Raw genomic sequence first — 16,565 nt, forward strand, 5'->3', positions numbered from 1 at the left:
TTCAAGTGGAATGATTAGAGCAGCAAGTAGCAGTACTTAATCGTGAAATGATCCAGAGCTTTGGAAATGTACTTTTCAGCTACATTTTAATTTTTATTACCCTACTAGGATTGTTTAACTAAGGCTAAATCTGTCCTGACCATCTACCACTCTATACAACATGCTACATGAAACACATAGTTCAGTAAAAGCAGCACTTACCACTCCCCCGAGATGCAACTACATTGCACTGGAAGTGGCTAACATTCAGCTGCAGAAGAGGCTTGAATCACATATGAAATGTGAGGTCAAAACAAGAATTCTAAGGGTGAGGGACTTAATTTCCAGTTTGTCACTGCTTACAGTTTTCCTCAAGTTTATGCCCAGAGCATTCACTCTCTAATGTCAATATTCAAATTTACTCTTAGAAACATATTTCAGGCTTCTAAGATTTAATATCTTGCCATAAGTCATGTTTTTCTGTTTTTCAAATCGAACTATTTCCCGAAAAGTTCCTAAGAAACATAATTGGAAGTGAAGAGGCACCATTAAACCCCAGTAATACATTACAGTTCTCCCCTTCTTACCTGATGAAGTTTAATGGACATGCGGATCCCCGGGACTACTACTTTCCTCAGTAATTCCATGTCAGCAAAGATCCATTCATCTCGAATTGAAGAAATACGGAAATCTCCCTTAAATAGGGCATGCAATCCATAGAGGAATGACTCTAAATTACTGTTAGGATTGGAGATAAAAGTTTACACATTTTGACAAAGATCTTCCATTACTCTGATTCTTACATGTGGTTGTGCGCCAGAATCATCTGGGAGTGTTTTGCAAATACAGATCCCAAAGACTGTACTAATGCCAGAACTCCTCAGTCAAATTCACAAGGGACTGGGCCTGTCTGAGCTGGGACCCTCGTTTATGAGCCACTGTAACAGCGAGTCCATGAAAATCAACAACAAAGAATATATAAGCTACAAAACCTTAAGGAGAGCCTACTGGAAAACCTGTAGTAATCACAAAAGAAATCTAAAACATGTAATATTTCTTAACTCTAATTCATTAAGATGTGTATGTCAAGAAATTCAGTTTATATTTATGCTCCCTAAATCTAATGAGCTATATTAACCATATTAAATGCATAAATGCTTTGGACAAAAACTACACAGAACTATGGAAAAATAAAAAGAGGCAAATCATTAGAAAAACAGATATAAAACAGGGGGAGACCAATCAAACTTTATGGGTGATTATTATTAAAAATGTTTTAACTCCATTAAGTTCTTATTACCAGTAGTTACCCACATGGGTGAATTTTAAAAGCCAGCTATTAAACACTTGAGAGAACTCAACTCTGTTCAGCAAAAGGTCTATAAAGAAAGTATCAGAAGAGACTTTTGCAATAAATTAGCATAGAATGTTTCCCTGAAAAGCTACTTCAGATTTTTCAGATTTATGGTATACAGCTTCCCCTACTCTCTTCCTGAAAACAGAAATGCCTTCCTTACCTGGACATATGGTGGGATGCGGTCCCCAAAGCTCTCCGCCCCAGAACACAGAGTCCATAACAAAGGGTCACCAGGGATGAATCTTTGTCTACATCCAGTGGCTTTGAAAAACAAAGAACTTTATTTATCAGAAAGGCATAAAGGTATTTAACAAATCAGAAGGTATTTAATAGATCAGAAAGGATGAAGAACACAACTGGCATACAATTTCTATGTTTTCAAATAGTTCTAACGAGAAGAAACTTAACAAATCAGTATCAGATGAAGTATCAGTATGTATGAGGAGGCTCTTTGAAACCTTTAAGTAAAATCTAATACTTTATAATAGAACATGCTTTGAAAAACTGGCTGTTTTATAAAGTATAAGGATCTTAGCAAAACATCTCAAAGTATTTACTGGTATACACCATTACTGATAACATCCTCTCCTGAAAATACAATATTTTATCTATTAATTAGTTATTTCTGGACACATCCTGACAAGCAGGCTATTAGTGACAACTGTATTAGTCTCCTAGGGACTATAACTATAGTAAAGAAAATCAAATTGCTATCTGTAGAATATTGGTTCCCCTCAACCTCTCAGTTTTGTTGTTGTTGTTATTTTAACAACTGCAGATTGATTCTCTTACCCAGATGATCAGCAAGAGGAAGATCTGGAAAAACTGACCTCATAATAACAAACAGGGATACTCTTTCCATCTCTGAAAAAATAGACTCGAACGGTTGTAAATGACATAAATAACCTCTACCTTTGCTCTTCGGGAAGAGCAATACTCTATCCAGTTGAGGTAAATCACACAGAAACTTTCCCTGGATATGCCAGCTAGTCGATGGTCATAGTCTTCATCAATGTTTGGATTAAATGTTGGGTCTACATCAACATAATTTCGATCTGCACACAAACGTAGTCCTTCCTGCATTGTCTCATTAGCTAGCCACTCCTCCAGTTTAGAAGAAGTTGTAACATAATAAATAATACCCTAATGGGGAAAAGATACAAAAAATATCCAGGTTAAATTATAATTTGAGTTAATAGTGTAAGAATACGTTGTAGGAATGCTGTACCTCAAGCCTTTCTGGATGAGCAGTTAATTTAATACTTTAAAAATCACAACCATAAATTCAGCAAGGCAAGTTGAAAATAACTCATTGATTTTAGAGTTAGTGATTCAAGTTATAGAAATATAAACAATAGTAAGGTAAGAGAAATGTATCTATTTAGAATCAGAAATAGAAAATATACACATGCAGACGCACGTAAAAAATGCAAAATCTCCCTGAGGTTGGGCTTAACCAAACATTAAATATAAGACTTAACATTCATCCCAATCAGTACAACTAAGGTGATACACAGAGGAAGTAACACAGATACAGAAAATCCAGATATGGGTCACTAAAATTTAGCACACATTTCCCTCTTGAAAATACTGGTTTTGTCTGCAGCCTAGCAAAGCACAGCTGTGCTGTAATCGTGTAAAATCTTTAGCAAAACCAGAATACCTATGTGGTAAAGAACTAACCTTGCCCAAAGAGAGGTTTGGTATCTGCCCTTGGGTCTTGGAAAATAACTCCTACTCCCTTGGAATGCCTTGGCTGCTTAAGGCGCTTTGTTCACTTGGGGCTTAGAGCCATGACCCCTGGAGGAGCTGGAAACTCAGGCTGGCCGTGTGGGTGGTCAGCCACGTCTAAGTGACTGCGCTCCAATAAAAACTCCATGTACCCAGGCTGAGGCAAGCTTCCTGGACTGACAACACGGTGAATACCGGCACATGCTGCTGCTGGGAGAGATGGGGGCATTATACACACAACTGTGCTGGGAGAAGACAACTGGAAGCTCGTGCCTTGGTGTTTCTGGACCCTGCCCTCCATGCCTCTTCCTGTGGCTGATTTTAATCCGTATCCTTCCACCATAATAAATCCTAACCAAGAGTATAATGGCTTTGTGGAGTTCTGGGAGTCCTTCTGGCAAATTACTGAATCTGAGAGTGGCCTCTAGTGACCCCCAAACTGCAGCTGCTGTCACAAGTGAGGGTGGTCTTGGGGAACTCCCAAATCTTGCAATATATTTACTCAGTTTATTGAAAGCAGTGGTCAACAGCAAGGGCTCAGGAGTCAGACAAGTCTACATTTTAAATCCTTAACTCCATTTGCTAGTTAGAGGACTTCAGACAGGTAACATCTGATTTTTCTTTATTTGTAAAACACAGATGTGATATTCCTTTAGGAAACTGGGTAAGATACCTATGTGTGTATGTATGCATATTCCATAGCCTGGTGCCTAAAACATATGAACTACAAATAGTAGCTATTATTATTAATAAACAAATGGCTGGGGCGCCTGGGTGGCTTAGTCGGTTAAGCGTCCGACTTTCGCTTAGGTCATGATCTCGCGGTTCATGCATTCGAGCCCCACGTCAGGCTCTGTGCTGACTGCCAGCTCAGAGCCTGGAGCCTGTTTCAGAGTCTGTATCTCCCTCTCTCTCTGACCCTCCCCTGCTCACGCTGTCTCTCTCTCTCTCTCTCCTAAAAATAAATAAATAAATAAAAATAAACAAATGGCTAAGTTCCACTAAAATAAGAACAGCAAGACCTTTATAGGTATATTTTACTGACTTTACTGGATACTTAGAGAATTTAAATCACTACTTAGAAGCAAAGCACAGGTACCAAAAAAATACATAAGTCTTTTCTAAGAAGAACTCCCAACTATCAGAAAATCTAACTAGGCACATAGCCTTACCTTGACGTAGTAAGTTGTGAGTACTTTCCGAAGATCAAAGACTTGAAGCATAGAGGCAGCACTATTGTCAGTGATGCTATACCCCTCCAGAATATACTTAGTGACTATCACTTCCCAAGCCAGCCAGCGCTGGCTAAACGCAGCATTAAATGAAAGCACATGAGGAATGTGACCGGGTTCACAACAGCAAAATCCTTCATCTTCTTCAACGCCTTCAGTAATGGCTTCTACTTCCCGTTGTTGACAGTAAGTACCTTAAAGAGAGAAAGACACAGACGACTGCATATAAAGGAGAAAAAAAAATATATGAAGTAGAAACATAAATGCTTCAAAGACACAAGAAATTTAGATAAAAGACACCTTTTTATAGTAATTTAAAGTCTGTGATTGATTTGCCTTGGGATGTTCGTTAACAAACTGCAGGAAGCTCTAAGAAACTAGGCATATTATATATTCGTTTCCTGCAGAATCACAACAGGCATCAGCACATTAAAGGTTCTGAAAATTTGTGCAGTAACCTTCTTAATTTTGATTTACTGATCCCAAACTTTCCAAATTTGGGTTTACAACAGCATTCATGTCAAATAAAGGCCAACGGGTAAAGGGACATCTCATGAAGGTTTGAGTTAAATTCAATAAGGGAAGAATGGAATTAGAAGTGAATCATCAGACAGCACACAATATAGACAGACAGGCAGAACGCAAAAGAATCTGAGCTCCACTTATCAGTGTCATGTCCATGCTGCAAACATGAGTATTATGGATATCCTGCTTATTTGGATATATAAACTGTAAAGGTTCATGATAATTTAATCTTAGATACATAGTTAATTTTCCTGTTACCAATTCCAACAATAATTGGTTAAAATTATATTACTGGCATTTGAAGCTTACCTGCTGATAAAATTTCAATTAGTTATGAGATATGATTATTCAGCACTAGCAAACAATTCTTTGAAGTTACATTCTTTTGTATAAGATACCAAACAGGCATTCTCTGCATTAGTGTTACTGAAGGGAAACTACAAAATTGGAATACACAATTACACCCACAGCAGTCTAGTGCCAGTAAGCTATCATCTGTCACACCAATGTTAATTTTTATCTTACCTTGTTCTGTGGTCTTGCTTCCACCTAATTAGTAAATTCCTTATATAATGATTACAAGGGGATTATACTTAATTTTATAAAGGCACATATTTAGGTAAAATAACTTATGTGAGACTTTACAATAAACTTTTTCTTTAAAGAGAACATATACACCATCCATGTTTGTAAAACACTGCTTCAAGAGAAAAAGATGCTATGAAAACCAGACCCAGGTTGGTGGTGGTGTGAAAGATAAGGCTAAAGAGGTAGTCTGGGAGCACTCGAGAACTCCCAAAGACTCTGATGTTTCATTTCTTATTCAATTACATTGCTGAGTACTTCCAGAATAATGTCACACAGTGGTGAAAGGAAAAACCCTGCCTATTAACCTGACGTTAACAGGAATGTCTGCAGCAGCTGATCATGACTACAGATCTAGATTCACAAACTTTTTTCTCCCCAGAATAAGGATCATTTGTGATTTTAGAAAGTATTTTTAGAAATTTTAGAAAAGTATTTTTCAAACCAATAAAGGAAATGAAATTCAATCAAAAGTCTTCTAGCATCTTCTGAAAAGACTTTTTATAACCTATTAAAAGATGAATTCTATTAATTTGCTTTCTAATACTTAATTTAAAAAATTAAAAGGACTCAACTAGTAAAAGGCACTTGAAAAAAAGGACTCCTGGTTTCTGCTGATTCTGGGTTCTGAAAAATTTTGCATCTATGTCCACGTGTGGGTTAAACTACAGTTACTTTTTAAGCCAGTTTAGTCAAATTTTGTTACCAGTATTACACTGGCTTTGTAACAAGCCTGGAGAAGTTTTCCTTCTTTTTCCATGTGCTAGAATGGACCAGAGAGGGCAAAGAATTATTCAGTTTCTAGAAGAAACATCCTGAGACAGGCATTTTAAAAGTGTGGCAAAGGGGCACCTGGGTGGCTCAGTTGGTTAGGCGTCCGACTTCAGCTCCAGATCTCAGTTTGTGAGTTCAAGCCCCACATCCAGGCTCTGTGCTGACAGTGCAGAGCCTGGAGCCTGCTGGAGATTCGATGTTTCCCTCTCTCTCTCTCTCTGCCCCTCTCCCACTCATGCTCTGTCTCTAAAAACTAAATAAACTTAAAAAAAAAAAAAGTGTGGCATGAAGCTGGGTCTGTTCTTAGATTTTATTTTATTACTTCATTTTGTTCATTTTATCATCTTTCTGGAAGGTCTAGTCAAAGGTTTTTAAGTAAAAGAGAGACACAATGAGAGACAGCTCTACTCTGTGCAGATCACTTTGTGAACAGTATATAGAAAAGATACATGGCAAGAGGGAGCTTGGAGATGCTGACATTTATTGTGGAGACAGAATGAGACCCTTGTTTAGAATCGCAGAATAAAGTGAACTGAGTACTGAATTAATACAATTCCCAGGAACATTTCCTACCCCAACACACCCTAGTAATGCACTTGGCTTAGAAAAGGAAGTCATTAAAAAGCCTAGGAATTAATATTAGCAACTAAAAAAAGAACTTTGAGACCTGGAAAGGGATTCCAGAATACCTATAAGGGACCATTACCAATTATTTCCTGGATTAGCTATGTCTTTCAGTCACTTCATAGTATTATTGGTAAAATTAAATAAAACTGGAAATTATAAAAACCAGACATGTCGAAAATAATTTGATTAAAAACTGAGAGGAGTCCCATCAACATAATACATTTTTGACCTATAAAGTTTGACTCGGAAAACTGTGCTTAGCAGAAGTAACATTTACAAACAAAAAGTTAACATGGTAGAAACTGTAATAAAATTTTGACAGCCAAAAATATGATTGATAAATCTTTGACATAAAATTTACATGGGAAAAATATTAAGAAATATCAGTAAAGTAAAAATGGAAATGAAATAAACATAAAGGGATTTAACCAAGGTGTACAGCAAGCTGATCAAGAAATTTGTTTAGTTAAATGTCACTTAACATTTAGAATTCACTGAGACATAATAAAATCAAGGAATTAAATTGGCTTAATGGGGTATACCCCAGAAAATACATCAAAATGCTCAGTAGATCCAAATATCTTTCTGGCAAAATACGGACACTCTTGATTAGTACTGAGAGGCAGGAGGTAGCTGGGACAGGGGACACAACACTGTGAAGGAAAGAAAATAACCAAAGATGACAAGATCCAAGCAAGAACAGACCTCAGGAGAATTCTGGAATGAAGAGAAAGGAGACACAGCTATATAAGTATTTAATCATTCTACAAAATTAACTACTTATGTATTATATGCTAACTGCTGAAATAAGTACTGGATATACAGTAATGAATGAAGCAGATAGGATTCCTGCCCTTGAGGAGCTAATAATCTACCGCAAAGGTTTACAAAATACAGCCCCAGGCCAAATCCAAGCTAGGAATGGTGTTCATGTTTTTAAAGCACTGTTTTGTTTTTTTTTTAAAAAAATCAAGTAAAAATATGCAACAGAAAATGTGCATGTCTCCAAAGCCTAAACTATTTACTATCTGGCGTTTTACAGAAAAAGTTTGCCACCCCTGGGCTAAAAGGGAAATAAACCTCAAACAAATAAATACAAATAAATATGAAATTATAATTATGCTGAGTACTAAGGAGGTAAAAATGGCAATATAAGCTAATCATGTGGGCCAGGTGTTTAGAGAAGGCTTCTCTGAGAAAATGATATTTAGGTTAATGCTTAAAGATAATTAAGGAATTAGCCAGGTGGAAGACTGGTAGGAGGAAGCGGGGGTGGGGGGGGTGGGGGGGGGCTGGCACGTTCTAGGCAAAGGGAAAGGCAGTATAAAGTCCTCAGTAAAGAACAGCACAATTAGGACACTGAAGGAAGGCCAGTGGGAAGGCCAGTGTGGCTAGAGTGAGAGAGAATGGTGGTGTAAGTGGGGTTGGAGAAACTGGCAAAAGCCAGATAACAGCGTGGTAGGGCAGGCAAAGGAGTGTGAACTCGATTTTAAATGCAATGGAAAGCCACTGAAAATTTTAAGCATGAAAGGAATATGATCAAATTTGCCTTAAAAAAAAAATTACTGGGGCACCTGAGTGGCTCAGTTGGCTGAGTGTCCGACTCTCGATATTGGCCCAGTTCATGATCTCACAGTTCATGATATCGAGTCCTGTGTCTGAGAGCATGAAGCCTGCTTGGGATTCTCTCTCTCCCTCTGCCCTCCTCCAAAATAAATATACATTTTTAAAAGATCGCTATGGCCGAGTAAAGATTTACAGGTATCTCTTGCTATCCAAATCCAGCACAAATTCACAGTAAGACATACTATGTTCCCACATAGGTTTGAGTTTTGTTTGGCAAACAGTGAGAGTCTGGATGGCAAATTTGTCCAAAACTTTATTTGAATCTACTCGGTACCAGAGAATGAAAGTTGGGAGAGTGAGAATTTGGATCAATTTCTGACCAACATGGTGAAATTAGCAAATCTTAAGGAGGACCCTCTTCTGACTCACACATACAGAAATGCTACATAAACTATCCTACACACACACATTTCTTTAAAAAAAAAAAAGGGTTAAAGAACAAAGGTGAAATCTTCAGCTACCAGCAATTTAAAAAAAGTTAAAGTCATGGCAGTAGTAGGTGTCATGGTAAGGGGGTGCTGACTTTTGGTTGAGTCTAGTTGGGTTAGATCTGAACATTAGGTAAGACTCTAGAGAGATAGAATTAAGGTCTTGGGCTCTGTTGAAGAGGCAGAAACAAATCATTGAACAATAATAGGGTGTTTTGAAAGAGAGAGATCGGATGACAAACAGATCACAAACATCAACATTTAGTGCCTTCATTTGTGTGTCAAACAAGTACAATCTTATTTCCGGGGAATGGAGTAATTTTAGAAAAGCACTTGCTTCATTAACAAAGATTACCCAACAAAGGTCCATACCTTCTGATTCAATACCAGGTTGGAAATAAAGCTATAGGGTATAAATCTGATCTGATCCTCCATCTAGTCAAATGCTTTCTTGTTTCCCGTTTCAAGTCAAAAGCGTGCAAGGCACTTCTTAGAATAGATCAAAACAAAGCTTGGATGTTCTAAAAACTCTTAAGTTCAAATGTTCCCTAGATTGAAAGGATACACATTACTATGACTTTCCTCAATTCCTATAAAACAAGTTTCTGTTCATGTTTACAAGATATTCAACTTATAGCAGTTGATAACATCAACTTGGTATGTTTCTGAACACATGATTTTCAGTGTGGAAATAGCTTCATTCGTCCTTACACAAAACTGTTGAGGGATGGGAGGGGAATAGGGAGTAACCGCTTAATGGATGTGAGGTTTTATTTGGGGTGATGAAAATGCTTTGAACTAGACAGAGGTGGTGGTGGTTGTGTAGATGGATGAACTGGGGAGACTCCAGGCCCTGAGGCCTCAACCCAACATGTCTCAAAGATGTGGCTGAAGCCTCCTGGTCTTGTCACCAGAAAGATTCAAGGACAGACACAACATAGCAGATGAGCAATACAAGCAGAAAGTTCATTAAAGCAGAAGTACACTCAAAGAGTGGGCAAGTGCAAAAGAGACAGAGAGAGAGAAAGAGAAACCTGCCCGCAGGGGGTTGGGTTTCTATCATTGAATGACACTGTTAACTCAGGGGAGGTATATCCATTACCTGAAGTGGGGTTTTCTTGAAAGCAGGGTTTCACACTTTTTCTTCTGTATTTGGTCAGGGGTCGCTGGCCTATTTTGTCAGCCATCTTGGGCCTATCTGGTTTGACTGGGCTTCTTGTGGCTTTGTTTTGAGATGCTGCCAGGACAGCCTCTGACTCTCCAATAGCCGGCCCTGGATTCTTCTTTACTGACCTCCAGGCATCCTGCTCGAACCTAACCAACCACCTACTCTAACAGCTGTACAACACTGTCAATGCACTGAATGCCACTGACTTGTTCACTTTAAAACTGTTTTGATGTTATAGGAGCTTCACTTCAAAACAAACATCTGTTGAGGACAAAGGCATGGTGTCTACATGAAAGTAGCTGGCTGGCCACTCTGTGCCTCACACAACACAGCATTCTATGCTGCTAGCCATCTAACAAATATATGTAACTTCTTGCAGAGAAAATGACAAGAGAGCAAGCAGAAAACAACAGAAATTCAATATCACCAGGCACATAGTCAGTTATACACGAATGATGCTACCTTTATATATTTTGGCATACCACAAAAAAAGATTCTTCTCAGAATGATTCAGTTGGTTAAGCATCTGACTCTCGATTTTTGGCTTGGGTCATGATTTCATGGTCCATGAGTTTGAGTCCTGAATCGGGGCTCTGCATTCACAGAGTGGAACCTCCTTAGGATTCTCTCTCTGCCCCTCCCCTACTTGTGCTCACATGCATCTCTCTTTTTCTAAATAAATAAATAAACTTAATTTAAAAAAAAAAAGATTCTTCTCACTAAATGTGAAATTTGGAAAAGTATCTAAAAACTGTTCTTTTAACAACTCTTTTCATTCCACAATTCCAAAGACTAAGGATCTGATTTTATGCTGACTTTTGATCTGAGATGTAAACACATAAAACCCATGACACAAGAGTACGTTATAGAAATAAAAGGAGAACGTCTTACCTCTGAATTCAAGTCCCCGCAGCTGGAAAGTGACTAGCCCATTGCCTATCTCTATAAGGTGTACTAATGCATTGAGGTAGTCAGAGGCAAGAATGAAACAGTCCCCTGTACTGTAGTTTCCCCACCGGCCTAGGAGCAAATCACCACAGAGACTGTGTTGTAGGGACCTGGTTAAGTGTTCATAAAAGATGGAATTCAGATTGTTGTCATCTGATCCTGTAAGAAGGGATTAAAAATGTTACATTTTACCCTACATCTCTGTTACATCAACAAGGAAGACTGTTAAAAACATTAAAGCTAATTTTTAGTTAGGGAATTTTTTTTTTGGACAAGAGAAACATTAATACCCTTACAATTTCTATATAAAAATGAAATACAGGGTAACAAGAAAAGTTTCAGAATTTAGAGTTACAGGGGTGCCTGACTGGCTCAGTCAGTTGAGCACCGAACTCTTGATATCACCTCAGGCGGGACTGAGCCCTGTATCAGGGCTCTGCGCTGAGCATGGACCCTGCTTGGGATTCTCTCTCTCGGTCCCTCCCTGCTTGTGCTCTGTCTCTTTCAAAATAAATAAACTTTAAAAAATAAAATAAAATCTTTAAAACATTTTCTTAAGTTAAAAACAGAAATATGCATATTAATTCAGGGCTTGGCCTTTTTAACATGCAAGATGGCTTCATTAGCATTATGAGAATTCCAAGCCCCTTCAACAAGGTCATACTAGACTTTATCTACCAGTATGGAAAACGACAGTCATTATTATCAAGTAACTAGTCCTACTTAACCCAATTTTAGAATTACAAAAACTATCTGATTATTAATTAGGTTTTTCAAGTAGACAGTATTTGAAGGAATCTGAGAGTCAATGGATACAAATATTCCAGTCTATCTTAGAGTTAGATTCTTTTTATTAAATACATTGGAATTCTGGTTAATGTCTTACAGTTGGATTAATGGGATTCACCCTCTGTGTGTCCAATTACTAACAGGTGGGCTGACAAAAGGATGTTTCCCCAATGACAAAACTAAGAAACCATACCTTAGATAATGGTACTACCACCCAAATACCATGTACTACTGAAGCTCTATCTTGAATGGTTTCCTCACACGACATCTCTATATACAAAAAACTAAATGCAATTAAATTAAATGAATATTTACCTAAATATTTGGGGAAGTAGGGGAAGCAAATATATTAATAAATACACCTATTAGATTGCATACTCTGATATACTTGACCAGTTTTACTTTAACTATTCTACTTTTGAACCTATGGAAGACAGTCTTTGAATGGCATTTTGAATTCCTATGAGAATTTTTAAAATGCACTTTATAAAAGATGGGTATATACACTGTAGATTCTTGAATTCACATATACGTTGCTAAGGCAAAACAAAAAGCAAAAGATAGACAGTAAAACTTTGGACCATGAGTAACTTATTCTGCGAGTATTCCACAAATGAGTCAACATTTCTAATAAATTTTAACTTGATAAACAAGAGAGATCTTACAATAGAAGCAGCACATGATGCCAAATGTCACATGATCACAACTGAGCCAATGGTTCTTGAAATTCGCTTTGATACACAATTGCTTTGGATTACAAGCATGTTTCCAGAATGAATTAAACTCACAAACCAAGGTTTTACTGTACAGTCTTTGAAAAAAATGACAATTCGGAACTGACAGAGGATTCCTAAGAAGTTAGGAAGTGAAATATATATACATAACACATTCCTTAGACTTGCTTCTTTTGAACTTTTACCTGGATTTCTATCAAGCTGGGAAGCCAGTCTGGTATTTGAATGATCCACTCGTTTCGTGCTGAAGAGAACAAAACAAAACATTTTTACTAAACTTTAATTAAAAAGGAGAAAATATCAGATGAAGTAAATATTATTACTTTATGTACATCTCTGAGAAACATCTATGATTAGTACATTGATAAAATTCCTCAGTAGTGTAGTTTAGGTGCTTTTAATTCCCCCACCTTCATCATACATAAACACAGCAGTTATCTCCTAACTGGTGTTAAATTGAACAGTGGGTAGAAAGACATTAACAAGTTTAATGCAAAAAAAAATTGATGAAAAATGTGTGCCATATACAGTTCTCAGAGCTATACAGTGCATGAAACATTTTTGCAAGGGAAAGGAACAGCTATTAATGTCCAATAGTACAGTACTTTAGAATAGTGGTTCCTAAAATATGGTCCACAGAAATGGAAGCAGGGGCCTCAAGACCCAAAACCCAAGAGTTTTCCAGATTAAAATGATTTTCAGAATAATCTTGAGCTATTATTGACTTTTTTCACCATGTGACAATTGCAATGACGGTGCAAAAGGAACAGTGGGCATGACTCCTGGCATATGAATCCAGGCGGTGGTACCGAACTGTATTTTTTACTGCCACACTTGCACAAGAAAAACCACAAAACAAAAATTTGCGTTTCAACTTCAAAGGTCTTTAACGAAGCAATAAAAAAGATTAATTTGATTAAATCACACCTCCTCAGTACATGTCTTTTTAATATTGCGTGATGGTTGTCTCAAGGGATAGCATTTGTACCACTGTTTGAATTGAAAGCGGCACTTGGTACTTTTTTTTTCATGGAACATCATTTTTACTATGATTATTCAGGCTTGCATACTTGACAGACATTTCTCAAAAATGAAGAAAGTGAGTCTAGTCCTGCTGCCAATAAGAGAACTCAAGTTTTTAAGCAAAAATCACAATTTGGGAAAATGTGTATTTACTATAATGAGCTTGATTAGTTTACCAACAAATTACATTCCTTACACCTCCTTTCACCTTCTTATTAATGATCATTTCCTCTTTGTATCCCTAAGACCCTACCTCTCTCCCTAGCTCATGTAAGTATCATGCTACGTGTCTTTGGAATTTCCATGTCTGTGTGGATTCCATATATATATGCTATTAAATTTGATTTTCTCCTGTTCATCTGTCTCATGTCAAGTTGATTCTTAGTTGAGCTAGAAGGGCCTTGAAAGGAAGAGGAAATTCTTCTTCCCCAACAACAGAGATGGTTTTAAGACTCCATACTGCAACTAATCTTTAGGAAACTAGCATGTGTCAACTTCTACTGAAAGATCAAAGAGAAATATCCACAACTGTTTAAAAAGGCTATTAAAATACTTCTTTCTTTTCCAGCTATGTGTCTGCACGAGGCCAGATTTTCTTCATATAATTCAACCAAAACAACATATTGCAACAACAGATTGGTTGCAGAAGCAGTTCTGAGAATCCAGCTGTCTTCTACTGAGCCAGACATTAAAGAGATTTACAAGACTACAAAAACAGTGACACTCTTCTCACTGATTTTTTTTGCTGGTATAGAAATTACAGTAATTTTCCTTAAAAACTGTTACTTACATTAACACATAATGGGTTTATTGTTGCTATTTTATAAATGTTTGAATTTTTCTGAGTTTTAATTTCTAATACAGTAAGTGTCTGTGGATATAACTTGTACCAACAGAAACTCCTCAGAGACTTCAGTGGCTGTGAAGGGAGTAAAGGGGTTCTGAGACCAAAACTGCTGCCCCAGGCAATATTCTGGACCAGATTTAAATTACCTGAGAGGAGAATAGGAGTAACACAGAAATTCGTCAAAAAGAGAAACACCAAGTGCGGTTTTAGATAAAAGACCAGAGCAAAAGCTTCCAATACACAAGCCAGTCCACTGTTTAAAAGGGGAAACCACTACTGTCACCTATTATACGCAGTGATGTGTGAAAGAGTAGAGAGAAAAGAAACAGTCATGGAGATGGACCACAGGATTACAAATTAGTATAAGCTCTTTCTGAATCAATGCCAATACACGCTAAAAGCCTTTAAAATGTTTAGGCTCCATGACTCAATAATTCCCCTTTTGGATAATCTCTCCTAAATTAAAAAAAAAAAAACAAAAAACTTGGAGAAATTACACATAAAGATAGTTAGCAGGCATCAGATGAAACAGCTAGCCAAAGAAACTAAATCTAAATAGAAAAAATACCTTATGCATAAAGAAGGTCACTGAAAAGCTCTCATGAGAAACCAGACATAAGATATAGAAAATTTAGCTTTACAAATAGATATTTCTCAGGAAACTATGAGGTAACTAATTATGACTGCTATAATAACATAACATTGCATAGCATAAAGTTTCAGAGCAATATTAAGGTGGAACCAACTCTAAGACATAGCATTAAAAGAAAAAAAGAAAAAGGAATATATTCACCAAAAACTAGGTGTTTTAAAATATCTTAGAAAAAATGGCAGAGAAAATAGAGAAGTTACTCTGACTCTTCTAATTTTATTTGATTTTGAAACTTTAAGAGCATTTATGAAATTTTAGCAAAATAGTTCAACACAAAAAATTATTAGTCATGAATTACTTATCATAATGCTGTTGAGAGTTTTTCCTAGTAAAAAATAGATAAAATTGGCTTTCAAATGCTTTATTGTACTCACTTATAGTCTCTCTCCCAGAATTTGACAGGTCGAACGTATGAAGTGATGAATATTGCACTCCCCAGAAAGGGATTTAGTGGAGTAGAAAAAAAGGCCGATACAGCAGCCTGAACAAATAACATGGCGGAATCTATAAAAAACTGGTTAAGGATTTGAACATTCATTTGAGTGAGCATGCGTGCACACACGTGTGCACACAAGACACACACACAAATACATGTCACAACACATCACCATTACAGCAATGAACACAGTGTGAGGTTCATCAGAGGAATATGAAAGAGGGTGTCACTGGACAGTAGAAGGGGGTACAAGTAGGAAGACAAGCTAGGGTAGCACAGCCTGGCATGATGCTTTGAAGGGAATCAGATAAAATCTGCTAATACGTATTTAGGAAAAGTCCATATATTACCCTTGGATAAAGATGCTGGGTTTAATTTTTCAGAAGATAAAACTAAAATTTACACAAACAAAAAATCTGCATTTCAATAACCACATAACCACTAACTTTTACTTTTATTTACAAAGTACTTTTAAGAAATGATGAGATTAGAAAATTTTAGACATAGTTAAATTAGAATCATGATTATGAAAGATGTTTGTATCTTCACTTAAAAATATTTCTAGGGGTGCCTGAGTCGCTCAGTCAATTAAGCGTCCACTCTTGATTGTGGCTCAGGTCATGATCTCATGGTTAGTGGGTTCAAGCAAGTCCCATGTCAGGCTCTGCGCTGACAGTGTGGAGTCTGCTTGGGATTCTCTCTCTCTCTCTCTCTCTCTCTCTCTCTCTCCCCCCTCCCCCACTCTCTATCTCTCAAAGAACTATTTAAAAAATATTTCTAAACATTTTCTACTTATTAAAAATACTTATATATGGGGCGTCTGGGTGGCTCAGTCGGTTAAGCCTCCAACTTCGGTTCAGGGCATGATCTCACGGTTCGTGGGTTCGAGCCCCGCGTCGGGCTCTGTGCTGACAGCTAGCTCAAAGCCTGGAGCCTGCTTCTAATTCTGTGCCTCCCTCCCTCTCTAACCCTCCCCTGCTCACGCTGTCTCTCTCTCTCTCTCTCTCTCTCAAAAATAAAAACATTAAAAAAATACTTATATACGTAAACATAAAATTTTAAGTCAGCATGGATTAATTATAAAGCCTTAATACTATCCTCCTG

The 16,565-nt window shown here is 37.2% G+C and overlaps 1 protein-coding gene across 6 annotated transcripts in view; it reads right to left on the reverse strand.

Moving 5' to 3' along the window:
* The window catches only part of PCNX1 (pecanex 1), a 174,927-nt gene that overhangs the window by 17,991 nt on the left and 140,371 nt on the right, over positions 1 to 16,565 (reverse strand). For all 6 annotated transcript variants that reach the window (XM_039251845.1, XM_039251844.1, XM_039251842.1 and 3 more), the window contains 7 exons: positions 15,400 to 15,529; positions 12,689 to 12,747; positions 10,924 to 11,139; positions 4,240 to 4,493; positions 2,249 to 2,479; positions 1,497 to 1,597; positions 567 to 717 (listed from right to left, as the gene is read on the reverse strand). In XM_039251845.1, the coding sequence (XP_039107776.1) occupies positions 567 to 717; positions 1,497 to 1,597; positions 2,249 to 2,479; positions 4,240 to 4,493; positions 10,924 to 11,139; positions 12,689 to 12,747; positions 15,400 to 15,529 (1,142 nt within the window). The remainder of the gene's footprint in view (positions 1 to 566; positions 718 to 1,496; positions 1,598 to 2,248; positions 2,480 to 4,239; positions 4,494 to 10,923; positions 11,140 to 12,688; positions 12,748 to 15,399; positions 15,530 to 16,565) is intronic.

The sequence above is a fragment of the Hyaena hyaena genome, unplaced genomic scaffold (assembly GCF_003009895.1).
Source record: "Hyaena hyaena isolate Hyena2069 unplaced genomic scaffold, ASM300989v1 scaffold_400, whole genome shotgun sequence".
NCBI classification, from domain to species: Eukaryota; Metazoa; Chordata; class Mammalia; order Carnivora; family Hyaenidae; genus Hyaena; species Hyaena hyaena.